The sequence below is a fragment of the Patagioenas fasciata genome, chromosome Z (genome assembly GCF_037038585.1).
Source record: "Patagioenas fasciata isolate bPatFas1 chromosome Z, bPatFas1.hap1, whole genome shotgun sequence".
Classification (NCBI taxonomy): domain Eukaryota; kingdom Metazoa; phylum Chordata; class Aves; order Columbiformes; family Columbidae; genus Patagioenas; species Patagioenas fasciata.
In genome coordinates, this window is record NC_092560.1 from 20195244 (window position 1) to 20221828 (window position 26585).

Here is a 26585-nt window from a genome sequence, read left to right on the forward strand (position 1 = left end):
CTTGGTGTCAGTTATTACAACCATCTTTTTCTGAAAAAATAAATTCTCACAGCTTTGTGTAGCTTCTAGCTTTGGTATAATTTATCCTACATCAAGTCCAACTAAAAAGATATACAAGTGTTCTAGCACAACAAATGAAGTCTCCAAGAGTTTCCAAAGACCAAGGCTTAAAGACAAACTTGTGGGACTACTCCAGAAAAAGGCAAAATATGTTAGGATGCCAAATCATGGCTTAAAAGAAAAAGCCAAGCTCCTGACATTGTCTGGAGTTCAAGGACCACAGCCTTCAAAGGTAAGTAGATCAAAGGCTCTTGTATTCTCTCTGAAGGGATCTAGTGAAAGCAATCACTGATATTCACCAATGTTACTGATACTTGTATGCTTCAAAGAATAAAAAAGGCACGGAAAACAGAGGAAGCAGTACATGCCCACCCCATGTAAGGACCTCAAGGGAACTGGGTATATTGATGTCCATCTGAGATAAAGCTTGACCTTCACTATCTATCTTTATGGAGCTCTGGAAATTTAGGTGTCTGGACTAACAAAATTGTTATCATAGGCATAGTTTGTGTTTCTTCAAGCTCTATTAACAAAACCAACAACTGTTTAACTGTGCTAACTTTCACAGAAAGGTTTGCATTCTCTGAAATCACAGAAGATCATTTGTTTTCAAAAACCTCAGTTGGCAGACACTGCTAGGGGTAATCACTCTCATCAACAGATGATTGCAAGTAGTGAGAAGTGCTGTTTGGATATTACACAAAGTTTATTCCAATATCCAATTAACACACAGAACAGATATTAAGTAGGCACAAATTCTTTTTTGTACCAAAAAAGACCCAAAATAGAGCAAATCTGCTTTCCTGGGAAATAAATGAATTAACTGGTTTAGAGGAAAAGGGAAAGGCTGGTTAAGTCTCTCATTGCCTTTAGTAACACAAGTACGTACTTCTCTGTAAGCACTAATATCAAAGTTCCTAATGTAATTGGTACCATAACTGTAAGTACGGTATTTACAAGTCTTAGCCACAACAAATACAGCATTCCAGACAAAGAAAGTCACTAAAAACAACTCCATTTTGGTTTTGGTTGGTTTTGGGTTGTTGAGGGGTTTTTTTTGTTGCTTGTTTGGGTTGGTTTGATTTTGTTTTAGGGTAAAGTTTTTGTTTAAGAGTTCTTCCTATTTTTCCAAAATGTAATTTCCATGGACCAGAACTACCATAGACACAAAAAACTTCACTTCTCAAAGAAATAGCTTCATACATCCAGATAAAAGATTCTCACAAGAAACAGAACATGTAATTCAATATGTAACCATTATCCTTACGCTGGTCTGAATAATCTAATACACGAATATCTTTTAAGACTCTTTCAAAGACTTAGTTGGAAAATTACTACCTATGGATTTTCACTATTTTTAACTACCATTACTAATTTTAAAAGCAGATCTTGTGGTAAAACTTGTGTTCTAATGGCTTGAAAAAATCCTAAACAGATGATTAAGCTACTATAAAAAATAATTCTAATTAGCTTACATTTTATCTTATTATCATCCCTTGATTCTCAGAACATAATCACTCTAATAATAGAATAATTCAGCCTTAAAGACTCACACGTCTGTCACTAAACTAGTGGAGTGTGGTTTCCAATACAGAGCTTTTGAAAATGTGCTCACATTCAACACCTAAAGGGACAGTGGAGCTCCACATGGTAACAACTGGACAGAAGTATTCCATGTGCAGGCAGTACTTCACTTAAGATGGCTTCCTGAGATAAAAGGTCTTGGCTCATCTGAGAAACTAATACAATTCACAGAATTAAATGCTAAACTCTGGTTGTTAAGGAAGCTTACATGCACATGCATACCACTTTGCGGTATTGCAGTCTGGTGTGATCAAATCAACCAACCAAAATTGTAAAAAAAGTAGGTAAGCAACTCATATTTTACAAACTTTCTGTGGGGTCTGAAGGGACCTTCATCAGAGGATCTTTTACTAAAAATTACTACTGAGCATAGATATCTAAAGATAAAATATCTTGTAGTAGCCTGAAAATAATACAGAGGAGCACCTGAGAGAACAGTTGTGATGAAAGTTTAAAAAGAACAACTGAAGACAGACAAAAGCATAAAAATGCCAAACATACTAGAAACCCTGAGAATCAAATGGTATGTAACTCCCAGTGTAAAGCACTAATGTTCTTTTCAGGACCTGTTTTGCACGATGTGTGGTTTACAGTTTAGGTGCATGTATAATGCTTATATATGTTATTGTATTTTTAAAAATCATTCATGCAGAGTTCATGACTCCACATTCATTTCACATCGAATAATAAAATCCAAACAGGGAGTCTTCTGTAATTTTAACCCTTTACTTATGACTACAAAGCTCAACATGACCTCACATTCATTTTCTAAAGAGCAATAAAGATAAAAAACTGTAATTCTGTGTTTCAAAAGTTAAGTACTTTCAAAAGTCACAGATATAATTTCTACAAGTCTATTAACTCTCCAGATGGACTGACTGCACCCTTCAATTTGACAGTATCTGTGGTTCACTAAGCTCATTACCTTGAATTTCAGGAACAAAAGCTACAGGTCAGATGCACTTTTTTCTCTTAAGAATGCAAGAGACATAATAACAGACATGAGGACAGACATGAGCTGCTTGCACAACTGAAGTGCTAGTTTTTGAGCTTGGACAGAAACAACAGGAGAAAAATTCCTGAAACTTCCATAAGGATGGAGTATAATGTATCTGGAGATTCTTGGAAGGTTAATAGACTGATTACAGAAAGCCATGCTATGGCATCTATGTTGACAAGAGGGAAGAAATTTTTCTAGACTGAGAACGTAACATCTTAACAAGCATTAGCCAAAAAAAAACAGACTAAGAAAGCCTAGTGTTTCACCTGGGGATGCTGTATTTGGCTGGTCTAACCTCAAATACAAAGATGGACCTTGGAATATTAGATCTTGGAAGGACTGAAGATAACAATCCAAAACCAAGCACTGGAAGAACACTAATTCAAGAAAACTTTTGAGTCTGAAAGGAAGAGAAAGATTTCATCTATAATATGAATGTTGCATATTTTCTGGACTACTCAGACACAGAAACAAAACAAAAAAACCCCACACACACACATAAAAATCACAACAAAAACGCCACACCCACTATATTCTCTGTAAGAATAAGTTACATACAAGAGAAACACATGCAGTGCAAAGTAGCTTGTTACATAAAACTACTAATCGAACAGCCATTCCTCCAAACAATGTTGTTTTGAACACAAATTAGCTTTTCTAAAATGAAACAACAAAAAACAAATAACATGTCAAATCAACGGTACATATCTTCTATAGTTGAAGGAAAGTCAAAGAACTTGGTATTAGAGTTTAGTGTCATGTATGTTGCTGCCATAGAACTCATGCTCAAAGCAAAAACAACCAGGCAGGAAGAGATTACAGTTTAATTAACCAATGTTATTTTAGGACCATAGAGAATCTTGAAATATACTTATCCAGTTTCCCAGCTGTGAAGACTGCCATCTTCCTGAAGCATCACATTAGATTACTATCACAATGTATTTCACATATTTTCACAAATATTTAACATAAAATGTATTTCCTTTTCTGTGAGAAAAAAAGCTTTAATTTTTTCCATATGACTCTGGTTTACCTAAATACACAACCATATATTCAGATTTCTTTGGCCTTATTTTAATTAGGAGGTCTAAAGTGTTTATAACAGCACAGGTTTCAACTGTGTCACTGAAGACATCTCTGTAACCATGCATCTTAAAAAACTCTCTGAGGCCCACAAACTTTCTTATTTGTAGGAAAACCAGTTTCTTTTGTTTTCCACTATCACTTGTGTGAATAAACCAACATAAATACCTAAGTGTACAGACCCATATAATCCTCAACTGAAAGAGATGCCACCTCTATTTTTCCAACCCATTCTATCAGCCTGAGTCTTTTCTCACACCCCCAACATGCATTACCTGCTTTAAGTCTTCTTAAACTTACTCTTTCCCTAAATTTCACCTGCTACTATCCTTTGTTTTACCTATTCCTCAGTTCGCTGGCTTCCAACACCCTTTTTCTTCCTGACATTTTCTCACCCCAATATACACTTGATTCAGCCAGGGAAGAAGACTCAGTACTCTGCATCCTATTTCTGCCTGGGGAATACAACAAAGCCATTCTTCCAAAAACCATCTGTTACCACAGACACAGCAGATTGTGCTGAGCAGGAAAGGAATCCCACATAATTTCATCTGGGCTTACACACTTCACCCAATTTTCTACTTTTTGTCACCAAGTTAAAACTTCCCACAATTATTCAAAAGCTGAAAACGAAGTTTATCCACTATAAATTACACATAACTTTTAGACTGAAGTCTTAAAATATTCATCTGGCTGCCCTAAGTGAAAAGTAATGTTTACAGAAACATTGTGCATACAGAAAAAAAACCACAACCTGTTATAAACCTGACACATAAGCTTTGCTACACTCCTCCCAAACACTACTAGAGACAGGAGCCTATTGTAACTACTATATTCAACATCTATGCTTTAGCAAATAATTTATAACAGATCAGTTATTTTCTCTACCTACTGCTAACACGTATGGTTACTGATATGGACTGTTATTAATGGAATGCCAGGTTCAGAACCTTGTCTTGTTTTGGCAAATTGTATCAGACTGTGTTGTTTCCTAGTGACTGAAAATTATAGGGAATGTAAACTGTAAGTGGTACTCAAGCTATCTACTGCCATTTTACAATGAATTTAAAAGGTAACTTACGCATTGAGTTTTTTCAAGTTCTCTTGGGCATTGTATTTTTCTCTCTCATATGCATTTTCTACCTCTTTGAACTCTTTCTTGATCATTTCTAAATCCGAAAGAGCTTCTGCTTGGCTGGCTTTTTCCACCTGCAAAGCTCCTTCAAGGTCTCGAATTCTTAACTACCGAGTGATAAAAAAGCAATTAAAGCAAGTTAGGAAAAACTACCATGATCTTTAATGCTGTTCTATGTTCTGTTCTGCTTTACAGGTAACTATATTCTATTAATTCTATATGGAAGTATAAAAACAGCATTGAAGACATGTATAAGTGTATGAATACATATAGTTCAAAACAGAGACAAATAGATACGCTGACCAAAAGTACCTTTTATTGTTCTTTGCTGGTGTCTGGATTTCTCCTTTTTCAGCTATTACTGAATTTTCCAGAGGAATTACCTTTTTTTTTTTTTTTTTTCTTTTCTGTTTTTAAGTAGACCCATTACATTTGGGCTTGACAGTAAAGGCTATACTTTCACTAGCAGAAAGCACACTTGTAGCTTATTCATTTACGCAAACAAGGAAGAAAACCTACCAGTCATTCACCTGTAAGAGACAGGTTTCTAATTTTAAGGAATTTTGCTCTCAGAATTCCTTTGTGTGTTGTAGAAGTAGAGATACAAAATTAAGAAAACTAAATATTTCCTTTCTACTAGTTCAATCACCACTTTAAAAAATGTAAGTGCCTGTACATAGAGAAGATCATGAGAATAAGAAAATAACTGACTGAAGAATGGCACTACTTACTTTTGTTACTCAGAAAAAAAGGAAAAAAAAAACAAAATTATTTTTTTCTTTTCTTCTTAGTTTTCAAAAGTCTAGTATGAAGAGCTTGTTAGTTAGTATGAGATTACTAAGTAATCACCATTTAGCTTTTTCTGACTTGCTTTTTAAAATAAACCATAATTGCCTTACCAGGTCAAATTCTTCATGATACAGTTTAATAAAAGAAAGATTTAATATTCAAGTAGATATACTACATTTTTTCATATAATCAATCTTTACTGGTAACTACAGATATCATAACTTTGTTTGAAGCTGAAATGTACTCTGCATAATTATATTTGGAACTGCATTGAGCTCTCACTTCTAAAGCAGCTGGATACATGCACTGTTTCTCCAGTTATCTGAGCTGCCCATTCAAAAGACACAAGACAGGATATTTAAACAGTACTGTAGTGTTCACCTATTGTGAAACTTTTTCTTTCTCCTCACTTTTTAAATGCTAGTGGGAATTCTCAAGCTTACAAGTGTGACATTTTATTTTCTTATTTATTCTAATATCTTTAATATTCCCAGAAAAGCAGATATTTTTATATTCTCTCTTTTTATATATTAGCTATTACAATTTTGACACTTGTTGCAAAAAAAACTATTCAGTGTTTTCAATGAAGCAAGTAAGTGGTCTTAACATTTTTGGAAGATTTTATCTTTACAACTTCACCAACTGTTTTACTGTAAGCTTCTACAAAATATTTAACAAACAGTTTACCTGGATGATCTCTGAATTGAATTTGGATTCCAAATGTGCTGCTCTCTCTGCTTCAATGTTTTCTTCCAGTTTCTTTATTTTCACTGTAGCTGCCTAAAAGTACATTTTGAAGAAAATTAAGCCCAGAGAGATGGTAAACATGACAAAGACTATTCTACTTATTCAGTATTTTAGGACTCCATACACCAACCTGATGTATCTGAAATACTTGTACTTTGGAACTGTGAGAGCTCATACCAAGAAATAAATAGAAAAATCATTTTTACATATCTAGAATATTAAATTATTATTTTCTATTTAGATAAATCGATGTAGCATTATTTTATTGCTGCATTTTTCTTTTTGTGTGTGTGTTTGTTTTTGTTTTTCAATCAAGAAAACTGTAGCTGGAGTCAGAAAGCAGAAAGACCAAGTTAAATATTCTACTTATTCCCTTACTATTTGCTTGATCACCAAGGCTGTCACGTGAGGCAACATAACCACATTCTGTATGGTCCAGTGTACAATGGGGTATCATACAGTAGCTACAATTGAAAGCACAGAGAAGATACAGAATCCCTCAAAAACATGTTGCCTTTGGCACCCATTTTGCAGTTAAGGTGCCCAGAACACAAATTGCTTTGCAACCCTAGATTAGTCATAGTTTTCCTACAACAAAAATTTGAAAACTGTGTATGTTTTAAAGCATTAACCTAGTATTTCTTTACTGCTGTGTTTTTTGACTTGTAACCATTATTTTAGGTTTTCGTCTAGCAATTATCAGGATGTTCATGATCTCTTTTAACAAATATCCTGACTACTTTAGTCAGTTACTACATCTCATTACACAGAAGAACACCTGCACATGCGTGCATAGTTTAAACAAAACAGGATTCTCTAAACTAAACTGTTGCATCTTTCTTATCCATTCGTATAACATTTATTACAGAAAAGCACAAAAATGCAAATGACTATGCTAATAATCTACTAGAAAATTTGGATTGCCTACAGAAAGCTAAATAACTAGTCTATACTTTTACTACATTCTTTTTCTTTTTTTTTAGTGATCCAAGCTGAAAAAAAATAATTTAAGTTACAATAGAACACAAAAGCAACCACCAAACACACATGTCCAGATAAAGGCCTGGATACACAATTTCATCTCAAAAAATACTTTTACCAAAAGTAGCAACTAAAGTTCTGCTATAATGGAAATTGACACAAAATTTTAACTACACTGTTTTCTATCAATAATTTTTTTCACTCTGACTGATAACTGAATTGAAAAGAAACATTCATCCCAAAATGTCTCTTGGCTTCAAGTTAAACAAGGGAGATCAAGAAAAAGAATTAATACTGAAAGGTCATGTAACATAAGCACATCTAAGGTTAGATAAATAAGAATCAGTTATTGATTTTGGAAATGTAAAACGAAGTATTAAGTATGCGAGCCTGCATCTTGATTCTGAACATTTAAAAGGAGAAACATCAACAGATGTTAAAAAAAAACCCACAACCTCTTAGCAATAAATTTAAACGTTGTATAGTCATATGCACACAGAAAAGGCAAGACTTTTGAAACTCATGTCCATGGAAGGTCTACTAAAGAGAAAAACAGCAACAGCACACAGCTTACAAAACCTACTCCACAGTAAGGTCTGTCAAAAGGCTTAAACTTTGCCTCTTCCCGGGAATTTTATCTGCCTAACATACTTAATATTAAAAAAAAAAAAAGTGCACAAACACTCCTGCTGTATTTCCATATTACTAAGATCATTCTCAAAAATAGTTTGATTTAGGCTCTTAACAGCATTATTCTTTCCAAACATCAGCTCCTACTCCCTTTTGCCCTTGATGGACAATTAGCAAACTGGTTCTCCTTCTCCTCTCCTCTGCCCTGGTGAGACTGCACCTGGAATATTGTGTCCAGTTCTGGGCCCCTCAGTTCAAGAAGGACAGGGAACTGCTGGAGAGGGTCCAGCGTAGGGCAACAAAGATGATTCAGGGAGTGGAGCATCTCCCTTATGAGGAAAGGCTGAGGGAGCTGGGTCTCTTTAGCTTGGAGGAGACTGAGGGGTGACCTCATTAATGTTTATAAATATGTAAAGGGTGAGTGTCACGAGGATGGAGCCAGGCTCTTCTTGGTGACAACCAATGATAGGACAAGGGGCAATGGGTATAAACTGGAACACAGGAGGTTCCACTTAAATATGAGAAGAAACTTCTTCGTGGTGAGGATGACAGAACACTGGAACAGGCTGCCCAGGGAGGTTGTGGAGTCTCCTTCTCTGGACACATTCAAACCCGCCTGGACACATTCCTGTGTAGCCTCATCTAAGTGTTCCTCCTCCAGCAGGGGGATTGGACTAGATGATCTTTCGAGGCCCCTTCCAATCCCTATCATTCCGTGATACCTCCTGCTTCAGTTTTGAAGGACTGCATAGTATCCTCCAACAGAGGAAAATAAGGTTGTCAGGAGTAGTCAGCAGGGATTCAGCACGGGGAAATCATGTTTGACCAACCTGGTAGCTTTCTATGATGGTATGACTGTCCAGGTAGATCAGGGAAGAGCAGTGGACATTGTCTACCTTGACTTCAGCAAGGCTTTTGACACCATCTCTCACAACATCCTCACAGACGACCTCAAGAAGTGCAGGATGGGTGAATGCACAGTGAGATGGATCATAAACTGGCTGGATGGCAGAGCTCAGAGGGTTGTGATCAACAGTGCAGCATCTGGTTGGTGGCCTGTAGTTGGTGGGATCCCCAGGGGTCAGTACTGGGTCCAGTCCTGTTCAACCTTTTCATCAATGACCTGGATGAAGAGACTGAGTGCACCCTCAGCAAGTTTGCTGATGATACCAAACTGGGAGGAAGGGCTGACACACCAGAAGGCTGTGCTGCCATTCAGTGAGATCTGGACATGCTGGAGGACTGGGCAGAGAAGAACCTGATGAAGCTCAAAAAGGGCAAGTGTAGGGTCCTGCAACAGGGGAAGAATAACCCCAGGTACCAGTACAGGTTAGGGGTGAACCTGTTGAAAAGCAGCACTACAGAGGACCTGAGAGTTCTGGTCAACAACAGACTGACCGTGAGTCAACAATGTGCCCTTGTGGCCAAGAAGACCAATGGTACCTGGGGTGCTTTAAGGAAAGTGTGACCAGCAGATCGAGGGAGGTTCTCCTTCCCCTCTGCTCTGCCATGGTGAGGCCCCATCTGGAGCACTGTATCCACTTCTGGGCTCACCAGTTTAAGAAGGACAAGGAATTACTGGAGGGAGTCCAGTGGAGGACTACGAAGATGCATCTTTCTTATGAGGAGAGACTGAGGGAGCTGGGTCTGTTCAGCCTGGAGAAGAGAAGGCTACAAGGGGATCTTATCAATGCTTATAAATATCTCAAGGGCAGGTGTCAAGAGGATGGGACCAGACTCCTTCCAGTGGAGCCCAATGATAGGATGAGGGGCAACAGGCACAGATTGAAGCACAGGAGTTTCCATCTGAAGATGAGGAGAAACATCTTTGAGAGTGACAGAACACTGGAACAGGCTGCCCAGAGAGATTGTGGAGTCTCCTCCTCTGGAGACATTCAAAACCCTCCTGGACACATTCCTGTGCCATCTGCTCTGGGTGAACTTGCTTTAGCAGGTGGGTTGGACTAGATGATCTCCAGAGGCCCCTTCCAACCCAAACCACTCTGTGATTCTGTAACAGGTCAATATCTGTCAACAGGATAGCTTTACAAAAGAATACTGTCAGCCTAGTAAATGTAGTCAGTGAACAATAAATGTAAGTGATGTGGTTTTAATTTGTTTTTTAGTAACATTTCAAAAGTCAGCCTGAAAATAATTCTATTTCGGGTTTGAGGAGAAGAATAAAGGAAACAGTAAGGTGGAAGGTAGCTATCACAACATTTAGAGTGGGAAATGTAAATTTAAAAAAAAATAAAAAAAAAAAAAAAAAAAAAAATAAAATAAAATAAAATAAAATAAAATAAAATAAAATAAAATAAAGGAAACAGAAACTTGTCTGAGAATATTTCACTGCATACCCTCAAGAGCAAAAACTCTCTTCTGGCTTTGGCTGGTTTGTTCAAGTGTCTATTCTCATAGCAAATACTGACATGGAAAAAGGAAAAAAAAAAAAAGTGATTCTGCAAGTAAAGTTTTTAAGCATAACTTACTAATTCACAAGTCCTGTACTGCATTTGACTTCTAAGTCTTATTTCCTGAGCACTGGTCCAAATCAGATCTATGCCTTCATCTCAGCCTCTCTTCAGCTGAAACAAGAGTCGTGAGACACTACGGCTAACTTATCCTCTCAAATGGAGCCTCCTAGAACTGTTAGATTTCCTCAGTCTCAAGAACAAAAATAAAACCAGAAAGAATAAGTAACAGCTTGAGTGAGGGCATCTGCAAGAATCAAAAATCGGAGCAATCATATTTTCCCAAACAGAGCATATAGCTATCAGTTCTTGGCATAGTTCTTTAAAGCAGAGTCTACCTCATTGAGCCAACATGATGGACACTAACTGCAAGGACAAGAGACACAGTCCAAAGGAAACACAAACTCCCAGAAGCATAGAAATCGCAGTCCTGAGAAAATCCTGGGACAACAAGGGAAGACAGGCAGGAACAAGCAGACATCTGTAAGAAATGCCAATACTTCATCCTTTTGCTGTCTGAAGAGCAAATCCATTTAAAAACAGACATATTTGCAGATAGTTCATTTGCTTGAGTTGTCACAAGTCACTGAAGAATTAACTTGTAGAATTAGCATGCCTATAAAAAAGAGAAGCACTGGGGAAACAAGTGTTTCAGCTACAGAGATTCCTGATGATCTCTGGAATGTGAGAAACGGGCTCCTAATTGCAAGCAGGACAGTGTGTAGCCTACTGTAAAAGAGATGTGAACCTTAGGCACCGACCAAAGAAGAGCCAGGTGTACCTGACCAGGATCTAATGGAAAGTATTCAGAGAGATTCGAGACAGTACACATACGGAAATTAAATTAAGAGACTAGAAATCAAAATACCTGTTTGACAGGTAAGTATCATCTTGCAGATCACAACCTCATCTAAAAGCATGATAAAACTGACTTGTTTAAAACTGGGATTTCTTCATAAGCTTAGGAATCTCGATGCCCTATTCTTGCTTTTAAGCTCATCTTCTTCTAGAGTTTGAGTATTTAAAGCTTTGCCTCATACCAGTAGTTTCCTACAATTTTGATTTTACCCAAAAGAGACTCAGATGCTTTAGAGAGCTTGCAGGAAAATTACATATGTAAATTCAGAAAGTCATGTAAATGCGTCTGTGTCTGGCGGAGAAACGAATACTCTCTTTCCTGGGTTCTATGATTTGATTGCTGAAGCTTATGCTTCGGCACATAGGTAGCAAATATAAACAAAGTCTAATGCCAGCAAATCAGTTGGAAAGCTTCATGAAATATATCTAACCAGCCATAAGCACATAAGCCTTGCTAAGCAACATAGAGTTGTTATTATTACAAATACAAATTCAGATCTGTGAAAACAAGTTACGAGGAAAGGTTGCAGGCCACAGGCATCCAGACCAGTCTCTCAACTGGAAGTCAAATTGGAATACTTTCTGGTTTGGCTTGGAAAGCATCTTATCGGGTGAAACTCACAGACACAGATCTGAAGGATGGATCCAAAAAGTGGGTTTTCCAGTGGTTACAAAGTGTTTCCTTATCCAACATTGAAAACATCGGTTATTCAAGCAGATTCAGTCACTCATTACTTGAATGTGCACTTAATTACATATAGGAAGGCAGACGTCTTAAGCAAGATACTACACACAAACTCATCAAATTTCAGAATTTTCCTTAGATATCCAAACTGAGTCAATTTCAGTCTTAAAGAACAAAGATGTCTTGGATCTGTTTCCAGGATAGAGCAGATAGAATTGTGACTTTCGAGAAACAGCAAATAAAAATGACTAAGAGAACTTCAATGACAGTCTTAGAACTTGTGGGCAATCATGCTATAGGTTTACTCTAATACTTTCAGGTTCAGTCACTTTTTCCAGTGTCCTGTTGCTTACCAATGCTGATGTGGTTTCCAGGACATATTTTCTGCATGCTAGCAGTTTGCAATACCATTTTCCAAGCTTGCCTTTGTGGCTTCCATGTTTCACAGCCCCTCACACTTGCTCTAAGAACTGCAATATTTGTGAATACTGGGACACTCCATACTGAAAGAATAATTCAATATCCTACATTTGTGCAATGCCACAGCCACAAAAATGTAATCATTTGATGTCTACATTTACATTAAAATACCCTTTATCAGATAAGCAATAAAGAAAACAAGAGGAAAAAAGAAAAAAGTATATTTACAACAGTTACTAAGTTTAGATACAGTAACAGAAGTATTTTTTCTCTGCTTCTATTTAGACCACTTCTGAAAGATTTTTCAGTTTCATTTTACTAACAAGTTGTCAGGATACTTACACTTCCCCATGGCTGAGGTCCAATCCATACATGAAATACTCAGCCAAGAAAAAGTTTCAAGTGAGGAGGACACACATGTACCTCATATCTGGATCATCATCCACCCACTCTGTTTGTGTGCTTCCATCTTCAGATTAAGATCTTACTTCTTCTTACTTAAAAGCATTTCCCTATAACTCATAACTCGAATCAGGAGGTTAGGTCTGAACACATCCTTGGGAGATGTGCTGACCACTTCCACCTAGTGTTAGAAATGCTTATGCCTCTTGATCATGGTAAGGTGGAGCCATCTCCTGTCCAGACAATAAACAACCTTTTAGTAACCGTAAGGTTATTTAACTACAAAAATTCTTAACCACTTAAGTAAATGTTCTTTTAGCCTGACGGAGTGTGGTCAACCCTCACTATAAACATTTCATGTATATGTATTCTAGAGTAACATGTCTCATTTACAGAGGAGCCATAATTGACCTGCATAACACTGGATAAACATCTACTGGCATAGGGCCTACAAGATAAGCCATACACTTGGCTTTGGGTACGGAAAAAAAATAAAAATTAAAAAAAATCAACTGGGACTGCTAAACTGATACAGTTTGGTTGCCTTCGGGTAAAGTCCAAGTCCATTCCCATCTGCAACTGAGCTGCAGCTGGTGAACCCATCTGAACTCCTCTCCCTTTCTACAGTATTTTGAAGGGAAAAAGATGTGCCTTTTGGTTCTCATGCTCAGTACCTACTAAACCCTTTGCCAGTACAAGAACTGCCACTGTTACTTTATATATGCACACAGACAAGATTAACATGTGATTTGTTACTAGCTTCTGGTGAGGGCTCTATAAAAAAATATACAAAGAACTTTGAACTGATAGTAAGGTAACAGTGAATAGCCTTAAAATTGAACTTCAATAACATGATGACATAGGAGATGATGATGAAGAAGCAGCTCCTCTCAGAGTGAAAGTCCATTATGTCAGTGAGCCTGCCACTGAGGAAACATGAACTCTGGAGTCATCATAGAGACACTATTATGAAAACCGCAGCACTTAGAGGATATATGAGACAGCCACAGCAGCTAGAACTCCGAGATGCCAGTTGCGTGTTGTGGAGACACTAGAAAGCCAAGGCTTAAGTAGGGGCAGGTAAGACATCAAGAAGTGTGTAGCGATGGAAGGCAAAAAGCAGTTTAAATTTTAACCAGTAGCACTGTTAATTGGCTAAGAAATGTGTCCTCTATCACCCTCTATCACACTACTTGGAACTTTTTCAAGTCTTTTTTATGAGAACTATAACCTACCTAACACTACAGTTCACGATGAAATTAATAACAACGAGAAAAAATAAAAGCAGGTCTGTGGATTTTGGAGGTTTTGTTTTCAGCTGGGGCCTAAAGTTCGTATTTCCATGACTTAGATATAGTTTAATACACTCATAGCCTTAAAGTATTTCACAAACATATAACTTCTGCAAATACAGAGATAGACCATCAATCAAGTCTTCTCTATAGTCATCTCCCCATCATAGCAGCATTAACAAGCTAATACAAGGTAACACAGGCCACGAAAATGTCAACATACTTACAGCCAGGGGAGCAGGACAGGCAACATGAGAGCTAAGAGAATGATCTTTAGTGGTACAAAAGTCTCAGAAATATGGCAACATCCTCATTCTCAGAAACAAAATGAACCAAGTTATGGGACATTTTTCAGACCTCATGAGAAAAGCTTGAAAACTTTGAGAGCTTGAGCTCCAGCTTACTAAGAGTTGGCAGCCTCCAACACATAAAACAAACAATGGAAAAATCACTACATCTCTGTGAACAAGACAAAGAGTTTGAAATTTATGAACTAATAATTCTGTTTCTCGTGGTAAAAAATTCACAATTCCCTTTCCTCTACTGTTTGTCAGACAGCTTTCCCACCCAGCTTTTTGGCAGCTAGACTCGTCACACTATTTTTATATACAAATTGCCCTAGGTTTCCCAAGAAATCATCTTTCCAGAGCAATGGAGCTAAAGGCTAAAAAAAAAAGACACAGGTTCCAGGAAACTGATTATCATAAATAGTAGTATTTTGATGAGTTCAATACAAATACGTCAGGAATTTGTTTGATTACTGAATCTTAGGCTAAATAGGCAGAATAATAATAAGGTTCCAAATCTAAATTTTTCTGGTACAGTGTGTGTTTCACTTTAGAAGCACTCCGTGTCCATGCAATGGTACACCTCATTGGTATCACTATGAATTGGAAAGCTAGCAGGCCAAACACTGTACCAACAGCTATCTTTCAACTGAAGAGTGCACAGAAACTTGCTGTTATTCTTTCTCTTCATTTCTAATTCCAGAAACTAGAAATGTCCCCTTTTTGAACATGTTTGGAATAGTTATAGAAAGATAATACAAAACCAATATTTAAAATTAAAAAAAAAATGGTGGGGTGGATTTTTTCACCTTCCTTTCCTTCTAATATAGTCTATTAGACATAATTCTTCATAGGAGTGACATCATACAAAAAGGTTCTAAATTTATCATTTCCTTTCACTACTGAAACAAATATTTTTCCATGGATTTCTCCCTTATGTCCAGCAGAGGGTAGTAAAGGAATAGCTTTGTGAACTCCAAAAAAAGTTAATCCTCATTGCATATCAAGAAGCAGTGTATAACAACAGATTGTAAGATTGCCTTTTAATGAGGAACACACTACTCTTCACACAAATGACCTTAAGAAGTTCACTGCCATCATCAGGAACTTCCGTACAGATTTTCTGACCAAATGCCCATTAACACAAGGTGCTCTGCATGGAAGTTGAAATAAGACCTGCCTCCTGTGTCCATATTCCCACCAAAATCAAATTTCAATCTATTAGCTAAAAATTCACTAAGAGACATACAGAAATATACAGCTATTTCATGAAAAAAAATAGACCATAGAGTTATATTTAATCACAGATGGAAGTACAGGAGTGGTTATCAGAATTTTATCTATTTTTGTAATGGGGGTAATACTTATTTCCTATACACTGAAAAGTTTTAAATTGACAGATGAGCAGAAACACAAGGAGATTCTGGCATATTGGCACACAGTGAAAACTACTGGCCAGGCTTCAGTGTCCTTCTTTAATGCCTCTTCCACAATATATGTGAAGAATTTGGCAACTAAGAACGTGATCTGCACAAGCTAGCGTGCCAGTGAGACAGCTCTTCAGGCAGAGAGGAGGAAATTCTACTGACAGCAACGTTTTTAAACCCAAAAGTCTCCAGGCTTCATAGAGGTACTTCGTTCCACTTGGGAATGCAGCATGCCCTTTTAAGAGGGCGCAGTCCTTTCGTTCACACACGATTAGAAGTAAAGATTGTGTTAACCTCCCATCCTTTATGCAACAAGTCTGTCCTTGAACATTCCCCCATTTCCTTTGCTTTCGGCCTTCTAAACTAAGTTGCAATAACTGAGCTATAAAGGTGAAGAGCAGCTTATCTTGTTCCTTTGGTTGAGGTCTTTCCACGCTGTCTCAGCAGAAGGGGCCAGGTAATACCTCTGCCTGATTGAGCTCCCAACAGTAGCAGAAGAAGAAGAAGGACAAGTTTATAAGTCAAAGAAAGCCTGCAATTAGATTTCAAACTCTGTTAATACTTAACTGTTCCTCAGTACGTAATTTTTTGAGAGAGGATTATGGGAGAGAGAGTAACCTGAATTTTGAATTTCAGAATGCCTGCAGCCTTTCATGACCACAGAAAAGGCAGTACAAATTTGCCCCACAAATGGCGATGCAGAGTGCTAGTACCCTGTAAGATGCAGATGATGCTGTTATCACAAACTCTGGAGTTTTAGCCCACCATCCAGTATGAAATCTACAGAAAGCAATACTGTCTACCATAGTCAATATTGAAAGCTTAAAATACCTAGTGCTTTTGCTTCTTAGAGAATAAAGGTATTTTCAGATATGCTCACTAGTTAATCTCTCTGACTTCAAGTATAGAATGAGAAAGTTATTATTGTAGGCCCTTTCAGACACACACATGCGATTTACTTTTGAGATGGTAAAGTGAGATGCAAGCTGACTAAAGGATACACATTGCAGTGTAACTTTGACTTTTTTCCTAATTCATAAAGACTTGTGCTAATTTGCTTAAACTTTCAAATTTAAGAGGTTTCATCACATACATTCCTTAATCACTGCTTAAATAGCTATGCTTACAACAAGTACGACAAGACTGATTTTTCTATAGTCTGAATACGTTTTCTCACAACATTATTTTCACTCAGTTAAAATAATTTTTTAAAAATTGAACAGCAAAGAAAGTATCTTAGCTGACTGTGGTTAATAGACAGTATTCCCTGATAAGACCAGCTCCAGGGCACAGCAGAAATACATTTTCAAGAAATTGAGCACTTCCTTCTCAAATTTACAGATGGTGAGTACACCAAATAAAAATATTAGGAAATGTAAATAATTTCCTGGCTTGTTCATCCTCCTTCCAGTTCATGATTCCTATGTTAATAGATTAAAAACCCTGAAGTCACAAAAAAAACCCAACCCTTGTTCAAGTACTCCGAAGAAAAATCTTGGTTTTTAAAAGGGCTATTGGAACTTCACAGTATACAGCACTTTCTAGCCAAAGGTAATTCTGCCTAGGCCAATATGTGCAGCTCACAATACCTGGCAATAGATTTCTTGTAGGTCTTCTTGAGGGCACAAAAGTCTACCTTGGTGGTCAATAATTCAGTGTTTTTAGTTGATGAGCTTTGATCTTCCCTGCAGGAATTTTCTTCTGTACCTCATCTTTAATGCAGGGTTCTACCTACCTAGCAATCAATGTTTTAAACACTTCTGCCTTTAAGGGCAAAATGACATAGAACAAACACAGCTGAAAACTGTATGTCATTTATTCCCTTAAGGGCTCCCAATATCCTGAAAGTGCCAATGATTTAAAATTTCTTGGAGAAAACATTTAAAGACACCTTTGGTAGAAAACTTACATCAGGATAAACAATCATCCAGTCACTATGCCCTTCTGCAGTGAAAAATGTTCCACCAAGAAAGTCTTGGTCGGGACTGTACACACAGATAACAGTTACTACGAAGCCTGCCAGTGGATAAACGAACTGTTGAAACTTGGGAGAGAAACAGCAGTTTAGTAAAAGGAGCATATTTACAAGATGTAAGTGTTAAATACTTGAGACTTCTCAGCAACAGACACCTAGGCAAACTAAAACTATCTGTAGCATTTTAATCTAGATAGGAAGAGCCTGCCATACCGCCACTGTGACCTTTCAGCATGCTATTCTCTCTACCTAGCACAACATCTGGTGACTGTCTCAGCTCCTATAGATTCTCCACTGCAAATTCACTAATTCTCAAAATCTGTCATTTAGCCAAAACAATAGGAAGACAGACAAATTTAAAAGTTAGAGAAAATGTACAGATTTCTGAAAATAAAGTTAGCCTTGTTTTCAAGCATACATAATCTATTTCCCATTTGCTCTTCAAACACCAGTCTCAAAGTGGGCACACAGTGTAGGTGGCATTTGCCTGTTCAGTCTCCCGTGTGAAACAGATCTTCAGCATTTTATTAATACAGTACGTAGAATTCATGGCCTGAGAGGTTCCATTCCTCAAAAATGAAATTGCGCAGAGCGTCAGTGCTTGTTGAGACTAGTAGTTATAGCAAAAAGCCTTACTTCAAGTTCTTTTTTAAGTCGTTCCTCTCGTTCAGCGCTGTATTCAAGCTCGCTGGCCTGGTGTCTCAGCAGCTCCGTGCAGCCGCTGTGTTCCACCTCCACTTCTTTCTTTTTCTTGTGCATACTTTGCAATGCATTATTCTGCTCCTAGAAAAAATGAAGCATTAAGAGATACTTTTACTAAGATAAACCATTACCATAAAGAGTTCAAAAGAGGAATACTTCGTGAATGGAGACTGCATTAGAACAGGTTCCTAAAATCTAACACATTAGCACACGTCAACAGAACAATTTACCCAACAGCAGACATGCTTTCCATTCACCAGTGGGAAAAATGTGTTCATTCAAAAATCACTATGAACATGACCTTCTGCGGTAATACTAAAATGAGAGCAAACTCCCCACAGGAAATCTTACTCTTTAAAGAGTACAAGGCTGCTCTTGCAATTTCTTCTCTCTCCCAGACCGGTGGCAACAATGGAGAAGGAAACAGTTAAGTACATTTGACAAAATGATGGACAGAAGTTCTATTTTGTTCTAGTTTTAATTGTTGGAACTTGAAATCAAATCAGATAATTATAGAAACAGTTACTCCCATAGACTATATTATCTTCATTTCTGCTGTTCAGAGAAAGACATTCTTCTGTCTAGAAACTGAATTACTTTTAAAAATTATCTACATGAACTACAAAGTTCACAGGAGAATAAAATAACCACACTGTTTCCACTTCAATTTCCTCATTCGGAATTTGAACCAAGCTACAAGCTGGGATAATTACTAATACTACTGGACTCAGCAGCTCTGTGGAATCACTGCTACAAAATCCACATTCACACCACACCAGGCTCAGAGGAAAGTAGCCAAATAATGAACCTCCAGTAGTGTAGCACATACTTAAGCTGGAGATCCTAGAAGTCTCAAAAAGAATAGCTCTGGTCTAGTGGACAGGAATAAGCTTTTCCATAACGAGCATCAGAAACAAGCCATAAATCCAGTGATTTAGTCAGAGGACCTTTGGAGACCCAATTTGTTAAAATGACTTTCTGTGCAAAACACAGAAAGATTAAAGTAAGTCCTCCTGTTCATTCACTCCTATTCAATATCATGGTGTCCTGGTTTTGTTAAAAAACAAGTTTCTCTTTTAGTGAATTTGCCTGTCAGCTAAAGCCTTCATATTAGCTGCATTTTCCTGGAGAACCAGATACATGTTTTGGTAAACCTAGCAATGGAATGCAAACTTATTGATAAGCACGGATGGACATCTCGCGAGAGGGGCAACGAGAAACTGATGTCCGAGAGACTGACCAACGGTGTATAACATTCCATTCACGTGAATACTTCATATAAAAGTGGGAGATCACGAGGATCTTGTCCCTTTTTCCCTTTTTTCCTCATGGCTGACATCAGGAGAGGACCTTTGCTGGTCGTCCCTGCGAACTGAGGCCTAGTGAGAGACTGAATCCAGCTCTGGTTGGCTACAGAGTCTAATCCAGGACTTTGGGTGCTGGCTCTGCAGTTGCTGAGACTTTCAAGATTGGTTTTGTATATTTTGTATTATTTTCTCTATTCTTATTAGTAGCATTAGTAAAACATCTTTAACTTTTCCAACTCTCTTCTCTCTGTCCTTCTTTCCCTCCCGATTGCCTGTCCTGAGTGGGAAGGGGGGAGAGGGAGGGGAAAAAGGGGGAAGTGGGGGGGAGAGGAGGTTAACAATACATCTGCCAGGGTTTGATTGTCACCCCGCAATCTTAACCCTCGACAGATAATTGGCGCCCAACGTGGGGCAAGAGAAAGGGGTAAATTTGGAGATTTTTGGCTTTTCTACTGCTCTGACGTACCTTTCAATTTTCTTGGCACGGTGCCAACTCATAGAGTTGTGATACTTGTGTGTCTGTTTGCTTTGGATATTTTTTAGTGGTGCTAAGGCAAAGTGAATTACATTGATTTAAAGATGTTATGGCAAAAGTTGTATCAGTTATTTTCTACATTGTGCTCGCTGATCCCATATCTGTGTTGGTGTTTCTTTCTCAATCAAAGTATTCATTATATAACAACAAGAAACTGGACAGCGGTCATGATGATCCTGTGTGGTATGGCACTGGTTTATTTCATTATACTGCAGCCGCTAATGAATTTCTACTCGCTTCTGCTTTACCTTGAAAAACCTCCAGGAGAGATTAAAGAGCAGAATGGCTCTATATTTGCTAATTGGTCAAGCGAATATTTAGAAAGGCTGACTAACAATACTTTCGTGTTTTCGCTAGGACAGTTTGCAAATGTTTTAGAGAACTTTGAATATCCTTGGAGCTTTGATAGAACTGTGATGGTGTTATCTGGTTTGCTGAATGTGTGTCAGTTGGTGTTACTGTTAAGAGAAATGAGGTTCAATAGGAGGTTTGCGTCTCTTCTTAGTCCTGAGATTTGCGGTGCGCCTTCGGAAGCTTTAGCAAAAAGCACTCCTAGCCGCTCGAGAAAAGGCAAAACAGCCAAAGCTGCTGCTGCAGCCACTGCCCCCCCAACCGCGGCTTCACAGGCTGAAGCTACAGCTCCTCCGCAGAGCTCCTCTGCCAAGGTCGCTGCAGATAACGTTACTTCTCCAGCCTCAAAGGCTAACAAGGCAGCCCCCCCGCCTTCACACACTGGGCACTGTTGCTGCTGTAACCACAGCAATCACTGTGACAGTCATTCAGACTCTGAAAATGAATCAAATGATGGTGAACCCATATCAGCATCAGTTGCTGGTTGTAAGAAAGTCACTAGAAAGACTACCCGTGCAGCAGGTGATGGCACAGGGCCAACATCAACCCAAGAGGCATCATCAGGACAGGGAGGAGATGAAGTGACCACCACTCGGTCCTTTTCTCCAGGTGAGCTGAGAGATCTGCGAAAAGACTTTAGTCGTCGTGAAGGTGAGAATATTTTAACCTGGCTGCTGCGATGCTGGGACAATGGGGCAGAAACAATTGAATTAGAAGGTGGTGAAGCCAGGCAGCTGGGATCTCTGTCAAAAGATTCCACCATTGATAGGGCAATTTCAAGAGAGTCTAATGCCACTACTCTCTGGACCCGACTCCTGGCAGCTATGAAAGTCAGATTTCCCTACAAGGAAGATTGTATATCCACGTTAGGGAAATGGAATACTATGGAGAGAGGTATCCAGTTCCTGAGAGAATTAGCTGTGCGAGAGATCATCTATCTAGGACCAAACAGCCAAGAGGGGACAGATCCAGATAGAATCAATTGTATGAAATCTATGTGGCGCAGATTTGTACAAAGTGCACCACCTGCATATGCTAAGTCATTGGCAGGAATGGTCTGGTCAGCTAGAGGTGTACAAGAAATTAATGAAGTGATTGAGCAGCTCCGGTACTTTGAGGACAGCCTTGCTGGTTCTCTACGGGCTTGTGTCTCCGTTGTGGAGAAACTGTGTGAAAAATCTGATGACCGGTTTGAAAAGCTGTTGCAAGAAATCAAAGAGCTCAGAGAAGACTCGTGCCGTTCACGACCTGCACAAACCTATGTTTCAGCTGTTAGGAGAAGGCGTTTCCAATCTCGAGAGAGAGGGCAGAGACAGCCCACAAAAAGAGGTTCACTGTGGTTCTTCCTACATGAGCAGGGAGAAAACATGAATAAGTGGCATGGAAGGCCTACCTCAGAACTTCAAGAACGAGTACGTGAGATAAAAGGAAAAACTCCTAGGAAGGTGGCTCCTCCAGTTTACAAAAGGAGCAGAAGAGATTCTGATGCTCTTGAAGGAACCTCTAATTCACACCCAGAGACTGTGCAAAACAGGAATTAGAGGTGCCCTGCCTCCAACCAGGTGGAGGAAAGGGATAACAGAGTTTATTGGACTGTACAAATATGATGGCCTGGTACAACACAACCCCAGGAGTACAAAGCTTTAGTGGACACTGGTGCTCAGTGCACAATAATTCCTTCTAATTATAAAGGAACACAATCCATCAATATTGTTGGAGTGACTGGGGGATCCCAGGAACTGACTGTTGTAGAGGCTGAAATGAGCCTAACTGGAAAAAACTGGCAAAAGCATCCTATTGTCACTGGTCCAGATGCTCCGTGCATCCTTGGTATAGACTACCTCAGGAGAGGGTATTTTAAGGACCCAAAAGGGTATAGGTGGGCATTTGGTATAGCAGCTGTGGACACTGAGAAAACTGAACAGCTGTCTGATTTGCCTGGTCTTTCAGATGACCCTTCTGTTGTAGGACTGCTGATGGTTGATGATCAGCAGGTGCCAATTGCTACCACGACGGTGCATCGCCGGCAATATCGCACCAATCGAGACTCTTTGATTCCTATCCAGAAGTTGATCCATCAATTGGAAAGCCAGGGTGTGATCAGTAAGACTCGCTCACCTTTTAACAGCCGAATCTGGCCAGTGCGTAAGTCTAGTGACGAGTGGAGACTAACTGTAGACTATCGTGGCCTGAATGAAGTTACACCACCACTGAGTGCTGCTGTGCCTGACATGCTAGAACTGCAATTTGAACTGGAGTCAAGGGCAGCCAAGTGGTATGCTACAATTGACATTGCTAATGCATTTTTCTCTATTCCTGTAGCAGCAGAGTGCAGGCCGCAGTTTGCTTTCACCTGGAGGGGCATCCAGTATACATGGAATCGCTTGCCCCAGGGGTGGAAACACAGTCCTACCATCTGCCATGGACTGATCCAGACCACGCTGGAGCAAGATGAAGCTCCAGAACACTTGCAATATATTGATGACATCATCGTATGGGGCGACACAGCGAAAGAAGTCTTCGAGAAAGGTGAGAGAATAATTCATATTCTTTTGGATGCTGGTTTTGCCATAAAACGAAACAAGGTCAAGGGACCTGCACGAGAGATCCAGTTTTTAGGAATAAAATGGCAAGATGGCCGTCGTCAGATCCCAATGGATGTGATCAACAAAATTGCAGCAATGTCTCCACCTACTAATAAAAAGGAGACACAGACTTTCTTGGGTGTTGCAGGTTTTTGGAGAATGCATATTCCTGACTACAGCCACATTGTGAGCCCTCTCTATCGAGTGACTCGTAAAAAGAACCAATTTGAGTGGGGCCCTGAACAACGACAAGCCTTTGAACAAATTAAGCGTGAGATAACTCATGCGGTGGCCCTTGGACCAGTCCGAACTGGACTAGATGTTAAAAATGTGCTCTACACCACAGCCGGAGATAATGGACTTACCTGGAGCCTCTGGCAGAAAGCACCAGGAGAAACCCGAGGTCGACCCTTAGGTTTTTGGAGTAGAGGATACAAAGGATCTGAGGCCAACTATACTCCAACTGAAAAGGAGATACTAGCAGCATATGAAGGAGTTCGAGCTGCTTCAGAAGTGATCGGCACTGAAGCACAGCTCCTCCTGGCACCTCGACTGCCGGTGCTGAGCTGGATGTTCAAAGGGACGGTTCCCTCTCCACATCATGCAACCGAAGTTACATGGAGTAAATGGATTGCACTGATCACGCAACGAGCTCGAATTGGAAGTCCCAACCGTCCAGGGATATTAGAAGTGATTACAGACTGGCCAGAAAGCAAAGACTTTGGGATGTCTCCAGATGAGGAGGAAGTAAAACGTGCTGAAGAAGCACCACCATATAATACGCTTTCAGAGACTGATAAGCAGTATGCACTGTTCACAGATGGATCCTGTCGTCTTGTAGGAAAACATCGAAGGTGGAAAGCTGCTGTGTGGAGTCCCACACGACAAGTTACAGAAGCCACTGAAGGACAAGGTGAATCCAGTCAGTTTGCAGAAGTGAAAGCCATCCAGCTGGCTTTGGACATTGCTGAACGAGAGAAGTGGCCAATACTTTATCTCTATACTGACTCATGGATGGTAGCAAATGCCTTGTGGGGGTGGCTACAGCAATGGAAGAAAAGCAACTGGCAGCGCAGAGGTAAACCCATTTGGGCTGCCACACTGTGGCAAGACATTGCTGCTCGGCTAGAGAGCCTGCCTGTGAAAGTTCGTCATGTAGATGCTCATGTGCCTAAAAGTCGAGCCACCGAGGAACATCTAAACAACCAACAAGCAGATCAAGCTGCTAAGATTAAAGTAGCTGAGGTGGACTTGGACTGGCAACATAAAGGTGAATTTTTCCTAGCTCGGTGGGCCCATGATGCTTCAGGGCATCAAGGTAGAGATGCAACATACAAATGGGCTTGTGATTGAGGGGTGGATTTAACTATGGACACTATTTCACAGGTTATTCATGAATGTGAAACTTGCGCCGAAATCAAACAAGCAAAACGGTTAAAACCTGTATGGTATGGGGGGCGATGGTTAAAGTATAAGTATGGAGAAGCTTGGCAGATTGATTATATTACACTTCCACAAACACGTCAAGGTAAGCGTTATGTACTTACAATGGTGGAAGCAACCACTGGATGGTTGGAAACATATGCCGTACCTCATGCTACAGCCCGAAATACTATCTTGGGCCTTGAGAAGCAAGTCCTTTGGCGGCACAGTACGCCAGAAAGAATTGAATCAGACAATGGTACTCATTTCAAAAACAGTATTATAGACAATTGGGCCAAAGAACATGGTATTGAGTGGGTATATCATATTCCATATCATGCACCAGCCTCTGGGAAAACTGAAAGGTACAATGGTTTCTTAAAAACTACACTAAAGGCACTTGGTGGTGGAACCTTTAAAAACTGGGATTCACATTTAGCAAAAGCCACTTGGTTGGTCAACACTAGGGGATCAACCAATCGAGCCGGGCCTGCCCAATCAGAAATTCTATGGACTGTAGAAGGAGATAAAGTCCCTGTAGTACACATGAAAAATATGTTAGGAAAGGCAGTCTGGGTTACTCCTGCCTCAGGCAAAGGCAAACCTATTCGTGGGATTGTTTTTGCCCAGGGACCTGGCAGCACCTGGTGGGTGATGCTTAAGGATGGAGAAGTTCGGTGTGTACCTCAAGGGGATTTGATTTCAGGTGAAAATATGCAATGCTGAACTGTATGATGTGAATTGCTGCACTAACAATGTTTACTAAGTGTCTTTCAGATCAAGACAATGGTGATGAAACTAGAGCTAGCTTCTTCAAGTGGCGCCCGACACCTTCTTCAAAGTTGGTGTCCTTAACCCACAAACAGTGGTCATGAGATGCACTTGGACCATTTTTCCTGCCCTGGGAGACTGTTGTGACAAAATGAACTTAATGAACTTTTCAAAGGATGGTCCACTGATTAATTACTCCTGTGTATATAGGTACATATGTATATATATATATATATATAGTAGTAGTGATTAATTAGATTATATTGATTGTATTGATAAGGTTTAAGTATTCAGTGAATGTCATATTATAAGGGGTGGAATGTCCTGGTTTTGTTAAAAAACAAGTTTCTCTTTTAGTGAATTTGCCTGTCAGCTAAAGCCTTCATATTAGCTGCATTTTCCTGGAGAACCCGACACATGTTTTGGTTAAACCTAGCAATGGAATGCAAACTTATTGATAAGCACGGATGGACATCTCGTGAGAGGGGCAACGAGAAACTGATGTCCGAGAGACTGACCAACGGTGTGTAACATTCCATTCACGTGAATACTTCATATAAAAGTGGGAGATCACAAGGATCTCATCCCTTTTGCCTTTCCCTTTTTCCGTTTTTTCCTCATGGCTGACATTAGGAGAGGACCTTGCTGGTCGTCCCTGTGAACTGAGGCCTAGTGAGAGACTGAATCCAGCTCTGGTTGGCTACAGAGTCTAATCCAGGACTTTGGGTGCTGGCTCTGCAGTTGCTGAGACTTTCAAGATTGGTTTTGTATATTTTGTATTATTTTCTCTATTCTTATTAGTAGCATTAGTAAAACATCTTTAACTTTTCTAACTCTCTTCTCTCTGTCCTTCTTTCCCTCCCGATCGCCTGTCCTGAGTGGGAAGGGGGGAGAGGGAGGGGCAAAAGGGGGAAGTGGGGGGGAGAGGAGGTTAACAATACATCTGCCAGGGTTTGATTGTCACCCTGCAATCTAACCCTCGACACATGGCAACAGAAATTTTGTGAATTTTTGTACCAGGTAGTCTGCAAATTCTGCTATTACCCTTACAGGACATAATCTTGTTCCTAGAAATTACTTATCATA

General features: G+C 39.4%; 1 protein-coding gene across 8 annotated transcripts in view; it reads right to left on the reverse strand.

The window, feature by feature from the left end:
- CCDC171 (coiled-coil domain containing 171) overlaps positions 1 to 26585 on the reverse strand; it is a 161409-nt gene that overhangs the window by 116777 nt on the left and 18047 nt on the right. For 7 of the 8 annotated variants that reach the window (XM_065861282.2, XM_071802753.1, XM_071802750.1 and 4 more), the window contains 3 exons: positions 18463 to 18609; positions 6339 to 6431; positions 4809 to 4969 (listed from right to left, as the gene is read on the reverse strand). In XM_065861282.2, coding sequence (XP_065717354.2) covers positions 4809 to 4969; positions 6339 to 6431; positions 18463 to 18609 — 401 coding nt within the window. The remainder of the gene's footprint in view (positions 1 to 4808; positions 4970 to 6338; positions 6432 to 18462; positions 18610 to 26585) is intronic. The other variant, XM_071802754.1, reaches the window with a different exon arrangement.